Here is a 7,284-nt window from a genome sequence, read left to right as displayed (position 1 = left end):
TGGAGAGCAGTTTCTGGTTTCCTGCTTGGAGGGCCCCTTTGGCTTTGCAGGGGTGCAAATGGTGGGGTTGTTCTCTCATGTGCCTTCCTCCTGAGGGCTCAGGGAGCATTGATGGCCTTGCAGGGGACCCTTGGAAAGAGCTTTTTGTCGGGGGAGGACAGGTTGCCCTGCTCAATTCTGGATTAAGGTCCCAGCCATTGAGGGAAAGGGGGTAATTTCTCTGCCTGGGCTGGGGGCAGAGCTGTGTCCTGGAGCACAGATGCCAGTCCCTAGGAAAGCTGCCCTTTTGTCCTGTGGTGACCACAGGCCTGAGTATGCCCAGCAGTGTCAGTGACACCTGTCTCCCTCACAGGTGCTAGCAGTCCTGGAGGTGCCCATGCCTCCCCTCGACGTGCTGAGGAGGTGCAGCCTCAGACAGAGCTGCATCCCACATGCCCACTGGTGGCCCCAGCAGTCCTGCTTGTCAGCCCAAGGGACAGTTCCATAGGAAACCGTGGCTGTCCCCTGGGAGGCTCATGGGCAGCGACAGGGGCCCTTGGAAGTGGCCAGGCCCCACCTGCCTGCCATGCTGCCCTGTAGGCCAGCTCAGGAGTTCAGCTTTGGGCCTCGCACTCTGCGGGATGCCCTGGTCTCCAGTGACACAGGACTGCAGCAGTGCTACACTGTAACCTTCTCCCTGGCTGAGCGGCTGTTCCTTGCTGAGGCCTACAACCCGCACAGGACCCTCTTCCATCCACTGCTCATCTACTCAGCTTTCGACTGGCTCCTGAGCCGCCCTGAGGCCCCCGAGGACTTTGCAACCTTCCACGCCTCCCTACCGCACCGCCTGCAGAGTCTGGCACGGAAGCACATTTACCTGCAGCCCATAGGTACAGAGGGCCAGGACTGGCCCGGCACTGCCCAGGAGTAGGGGCTGGGGTAGGTGGCTCAGGGTTGTGGTGGGCGGGGAGGCCTGGAGTCCTTGGTTTCCCCCATCCACCTTGACACGTTGGAAAGCCTGGACTGCAGGACCATTTGACCTGTGAGTGCTGCATGGCCCAGGTACGCGTGGTCTAAGCTGCATCTCTTGAAACCAGCTCATGGTTTCAAGGCTCTGTTCAGACATCTCTGGGACCAGTCCCTTCTCGCCAGGGTCCCTGCAGACAGCTTGAGTCTCCTCACTCTGCTGGGTGACAAGCAGTGCCTTGCTCAAGTGTGGGATTTGGGCTGAAACCTGTACTTCTGACAGGTTGAGGTGAAAGACACTGGTCTGTGCGCCTGCTCTGGGTCCCCATCCACCTATTGTGCAGCTTGGCTGAGCCTCTCCCATGCCCACATTGGTGCCAGCCATCCTGCCAGCCAGGCTGGTCTTTGTAGCCTGAGTGGGGCACACTAGCCTTGCCACCTCCTGCGGGCTGCACACCTGTCAGTGGTTCACTGAACAGTGCTGACCTCTCTGGCTCCAGATCTGAGTGAGGCGCCCCTGGGCTGTCCCCTGCTGCACTATTTGCAGAGCTGCGCTGAAGCCTTCTTCCTGGGACTGCGGGTCAAGTGCCTGCCCTCAGTGGCTGCTGAGTCCATTCGCTGCTCTTCACGCGCTTGCCGGGACTCACACAGGCTGCAGCTGCATACAGGTAGGTAAGATGGGGCAGGTACAGTGGGTTAAGGAGGGAAGAGGTGAGGGAAACCAGAGTTCCTTTTGCACATTGAACTGTCTGGAGACGGTGTGGCTCAGGGCTGTTGGAACAGTGTGCAGTGGGTATGGCAGGTGAAGCAGCTGCTGGAGGGCCTTTCTCCAGCCTCTTGTTTGCCAAAGCCTGTGAGTCTGTCCAGGGGACTGCAGACCCCGCCCCTCCTGCTCCTGCAGGTCTCTGGCCACTGAAATGGGGCCAGCTGAGAGGTGCTGTTGCATATAGGGCTCTGGGACAGGAGACCCAGGTGTGAGTGCAAGGAGATCCGTGAGAAGAGGCTGACATTGGGCCTGAAACCAGTGGGTTGGTATTGGCCACAGTTCTGAGAAACTGAGCCATTCAAATGCTGCCTGGTGGTGCGTGTTCTCCAGCTGGAGCTCGCTGCCTGTGTGGGAGCCTGGCTGCTCTCGTCCCCACGCATCAGCTCTGAATTTTTGGGTTTCAGTCTGTAGCCCTCTATCTCCGCGTACTCCTCCCCAGCGCCTGACTCCTCTTGGCTGGGTGTCTCTGTTCTACAGCTCCTGTGGATCCTTTCTCAGCTCCGCGGTGGCACTGCTCTGTGGCTGGGCCCAGGTGGTCAGTGTTTTTCCCCACTAGTTTTGTCTCAGTTGTTTACTTGTGCTATTTTTCATTATTTACTGATGTCTTGTTTGAAAACTTAGTGTATCTGTTAGGATAATTTGTGGCCTGGGATGATCATTCTCTGCAGATGGTATTTTTTTCTTCTCCCAGGTCCTGACTGGGACAAAAATGTGACACTTTCCTAGGTGACTCCTTAGTGACCCTCAGGGGCATAGACTGCATCCATCCCAGGGTGTGGGGATGTCACACCATCAACCTGCCTGTTCTCTGCTTGGGAATAGCCTAGCTCCATCACATTGATTGATAATTGAGGTGGGGTCTCACTATGCTGTTCAGGTTGGTCTTGAGCTCACTATGTAACCTAGACTGGCTTCCAACTCAGCAATTCTACCTCAGGCTCCCGAGTGCTGGGAGTATAGGGGTAGCGTTACCACGCTTGGCTAGCTCCATCATATCTAGTCCAGGTCTCTCCTGTTGGCATCCCTGGAAGGTCCCTGCTTGATTTAAGGTTTACAGGGGTATAATTGCTAGCATACATTCCGGGTCTTGGTGTGTATCTTGGTTATAGCCCCCTTCCTCTCTGTACTGTGCTTAGCCCTCCTCTTTGATGTCGATGGCAGTGGCAGCACTGTTCTGGTCCCCAGCCTGCTTGATAGGGAACAGCCTGCATTGCTTCCAGGGTTCACAGGACTCCCAGGCTGGGGTGGGAGTCCCTGCCCCCAGTGACATGCTTCTGCATGTCTCATTCTTCAGATGTGGTCGCTGAGAACAAGTCTGCTTGTCAGGCGCAGCCCATGCCCTGCAGGGCCTAGAAGGGACCCAGGGACAGCGTAGGCTGCCCTCACTCTATCCCCAAACACAGCCTGACCTCCTGGCCCTCTCCTCCATAGCATGTGAGGGGCCATTATGCCTGTGCTTATGTCACTGAACTTCTGGTCCTGAGATGCAGGGTTGAGCCTCTGTCCTGCCTGTTGGGTGGCCTTTGTACCCAACAGAAACTCCTGACACTGTCCCCCCACACTTCAGAGGCTGCCTGGACACTGGGGCCTCTGCACTGGCACTGAGATGGGTCGTGCTCAGATGGCTTTGGCTTAGAGCTCCGTGTCGACCTCTGACAAAGTGCCACAGACTACAGAGCTCCCACCGTGGAAATCTCTTGTCTCATGGTCCTGGAAGCCAACAGCAAGGTGTCAGGGGCCCCATGTCCCTTGAATGTTCAGGACAGGATGCTTTTTGGCCTCTTTCTGTGTTCCTTGGTGTCTCTGGACTGCAGATGTAAGACCCCAGTCTTCATCTGGGTCTTCCTGGCCTTTCCTGTGTCTCTTTCCTCCAGTAGTCATGCTGGATTTCAGTCCCATATTAGTGACCTCTTGATAACATCTGCAAGAAGCTATTTCCAAAGAAGGTCACATTCATAGGTAGCAAGGGTTAGGATTTCTCTTTGGGGGAACACATTTGAGTCTGTAACTATCATTCTCATCATCACTGCCATCTTCCTAGCCCACGCCCTTGACCTTGAGCCCTCGGAGATCTCCTTGAGATCTCCACCACTCATCTCCCAAGATCATGCTTTAAACCTGTGCTGTCCAGGACAGTGGCATTTTTTTAAAAAACAGCTTTTATTTATTTATTTATTTATTTATTTATTTATTTATTGCGGTCCTGGGGATTGAACTCAGGACCCTGCACTTGCCAGGCAAGTGCTTATTCTACTGAGCTATCTCCCCAGCCCCGGATAGTGGCATTTTGTACTGGATATATAAAATGTGAACAGTCTGAAATGTGCAGTAAATATAAAACATATACCAGATTTTAAAACTTGGAAAAACAATGTGAAAACTCAACCCTAAAATTCTGATTACATGTTAAGGCAATATTTTAGATATCTTAGGATAAATCAGGGAAGTTCAAAGTTACTTGTGTCACTTGTGCTGTTTAAACTGGACAGCAATGCACTTGGCTGTCACCAACAGCTAAGATCATAAGACTGGCCTCTGTCATCTCCTGTGGTATCTGCTGCTCTGTCCCTGTCACTCTGACTGTAAACTCCTCTGAGCACCAGGGAACCCAGTGGTCCTGCATGCTCTGTCTCTTAGCTATCAGTCTGTCCCAGTCTGGGCTTCAGGGCCCAGCCCTGTCACCCTGTGTCTTTCTACGTGCATCCTCCCAAAGAGGCAGGACCATGACCCAAGGGTCATGCTTCCGCTCCTCTTTCTTCCTGGTTCTTTATGTCAGGGAAAAACCAACTAAGAATGATTATACTCCTTCCACTCAGCTCTGACTTGGCCTTCCTGTACCCCTTACAGGGCTCACTGACCCCAGTAGCCCACCCTACGCCTTAGCCCTGTAGTGAGACTACTGCAGCCACCACCTACTTTTTGGGCACAGCTAGCCCCCTGTGAGATGCTTTTCCCATCTGTGGTCACTGAGACCCTCCTCTGGCTTTGCTGGGATCTTGAAGCCCTCTCTGACCCTTGTCCCTCCTGTCTCCACCTCCCTCTGGTTATGAGGGCCACCCAGATACAGTAGAATGAGCCCCAGCTCCACATCTCTGTCCACACCTGCAGTCCCTTTTGCCACATGTGGCAACATGTGTACAGGGCCTGGGATTGGGACCTGAGCTTCTTTAGGGCTATTGCTCAGTAGCCCGCAGCTGTCCCTTCCTGTGGCTGTAGTGGCATTTCCCTGATACTGTCGCATTGGCCTGGCCGCCTTTCCAGCAACTGCACTGGGCTGTGAATGGGCCTTTCAGTCCTGCCAGTCTAGATGGGCAGTGGCTGTGGAGGAAAGAGTTGAGATATCGCTGCCTAGAGGACCCAGATTTTCCTGACTCTCAGTGTGTGGCTGCTTTGAGATCTCATATGCCCACATCCCATAGCCTGGTCTCACCCTGGGTGCTGGGCTCCTGGAGGGCTGCCCCGATATCTCCAGGGTCATGAATAGAAGGCCCGGGCAGGGTGGTGTCCCCTCCCCTCAGGTCATGCTTGTGCCTGGCCTGGGGAAGGGTTGGTCCCAGGCAGAGGGAGGGGAGGGCAACAGGTTTGCCTTCCCAGAGCCTGGGCTGGAGCTGGGCCCCAGCTTCCTCCTGCCACCCAGCTCCTGCCTTCCCTACAGACGGTATCCTGTCTTTCCTGAAGAACAACAAGCCTGATGATGCGCTGTGCGTGCTGGGCCTCACATTGTCTGACCTGTACCCCTGTGAGGCCTGGAGCTTCACCTTCAGCACCTTCCTTCCAGGGCATGGTGAGTGGGGTGGAGCCAAAGTGCTAGGGAAGACACACACCTAGAAACAGCCCTAAGGGCCACAGTCTTGCTCCTGGACAAGGGCTCTTCCCCAGGCTTAGCTCATCCTTGGCCCTGGTTGGAGAGGATGGGGTGTGGGTGGGCACTGTGGCTGAGGCTGTCCCTGAGCTCCTCTCCTTTCCCTAGAGGTGGGCATCTGCAGCTTTGCCCGGTTTGTGGGGGAGTTCCTACAGGTGGGGCCCAGCGCTCCTAATCTGGCCCCCGTGGAGGCAGCAGTGGATGGCCCTGAGGCCCTGCTCCAGGATGGCCAGAGGCGGTGCTTCAGCACCCTGGGGATGGTACAGTGCTGCAAGGTAGGCATGGGCATGGCTATGGGAGGGCAAGGGTATATGAGCAGATCCCACAAGCCCTCTGCCTGGTCAGTCCTTACCATGAAGGGGATGATTGTGAAGTGAGGAAACTGAGGCTCAGGGAAGCCAAGCATGGTGCCTGAGGCACAAGGCTCTGAGGCTATCTGTTGGTCTCTAACCCCATGTCTGTCTGGCTCTCAGGCCTCTTTTACCACTTGGGAAGGGCACTTGCACCACATCCCATAGCCTGGTCTCACCCTGGGTGTTGGGCTCCTGGAGGGCTGCCCCAGTGTCTCCAGGGTCATGAGTAGAAGGCCCACGCAAGGTGGTGTCCCCTCCCCTCAGGTCACCTGTCATGAACTGTGCCATCTGCTGGGCCTGGGGAACTGTCGTTGGCTGCGCTGCCTCATGCAGGGGGCGCTCAGCCTGGATGAGGTCCTGCGGTGGCCCCTGGACCTCTGCCCCATCTGCCTGCGGAAGCTACAGCACGTCCTGGGCTTCCAGCTCCTGGACAGGTACAAGGTGAGCATGGCGTGTGCTGCTGCCTGTGGAGTCACTTGGGTCAGCGGGAGAGGAGCCAGCCTGCGCTGTGTCACGCTCCTCTGGACTTCGCTGGTTTCCCTGGCAGCAGGTCCAGTCCTCAGCGGGGGTCTGGACTGTGGGGCACGTTCAGGACTGAGGCTGCGTTGGGGTAGAGACGAGGAGCTGTTTCCTAGCTCAGCCAGCTGGAGGCTGGCACTTACTGGCATCTGTGCTGCTACCTGTCCTTCCTTTGTCTTCTCCAGAGTCACCTGGGATGTGGCTTGCTGCCACCCAGAGGAGGCACAGCCCCTTGGAACAAAGGGACGCCCCTCCCCAGCCCAAAGGGATAGGTACTTGGTGAGGGAGTGCTGCCCTCTGCAGGCAGCCTGGCCACACAGCCCACGGCCCCCCCTTTTTTGTCATCATTTTAAATTTTAATAAAATACATTTCATATTACATACAGTAAGTCCATCCACTCATTGTTGATAAAATTTTTAGAAATAATTTCTATAAAAAGTTTAGTATTTGGGAATTTATTATAACGTAACTTCTACAGGTACAGATTTTCATCACCCCATTCTTTTAATTTTGTGAAACTTTAAAAATACAGAAAAGTACAAAAAATAAGACAAGATATCCTTATACCACAATGCAGAATTCGTGAGTTTCTTCATATATTTACTTGCAGAGAAGTGGATAGTTATATACAAAGATGAAGCCCCTCCCAGCCCACCCCACACTCACTCCCAGCCCTTCTCCATTCTTCATAGACCATCATCAGGAGTTTGGTCTGTATCCTTCCAATTGATTTCAAAAACATTTACATATCTATGTGTAGCCATTAGCAATATAAAGTGTTGAACTTTAGGCAAATGTTTATAATTCAAATTTACAAAGTCACTGTAATATATATATA

General features: G+C 54.3%; 1 protein-coding gene across 1 annotated transcript in view; it reads left to right on the top strand.

Annotated features, from left to right (window-relative positions):
* Positions 1-362: 362 nt before the first annotated feature.
* Positions 363-7,284, top strand: part of Amz1 (archaelysin family metallopeptidase 1) — a 10,008-nt gene continuing 3,086 nt past the window's right edge. Inside the window, exons 1-5 of the mRNA XM_004629693.2 lie at positions 363-869; positions 1,446-1,613; positions 5,367-5,495; positions 5,682-5,848; positions 6,191-6,367. Of these exons, the coding sequence (XP_004629750.1) occupies positions 566-869; positions 1,446-1,613; positions 5,367-5,495; positions 5,682-5,848; positions 6,191-6,367 (945 nt within the window). The 5' untranslated portion in view covers positions 363-565. The remainder of the gene's footprint in view (positions 870-1,445; positions 1,614-5,366; positions 5,496-5,681; positions 5,849-6,190; positions 6,368-7,284) is intronic.

This window comes from Octodon degus, unplaced genomic scaffold (genome assembly GCF_000260255.1).
Source record: "Octodon degus isolate 3935 unplaced genomic scaffold, OctDeg1.0 scaffold00031, whole genome shotgun sequence".
NCBI lineage: Eukaryota > Metazoa > Chordata > Mammalia > Rodentia > Octodontidae > Octodon > Octodon degus.
Note: the sequence above shows the minus strand (reverse complement) of the source record. Positions and strands in the feature narration are given on the sequence as shown.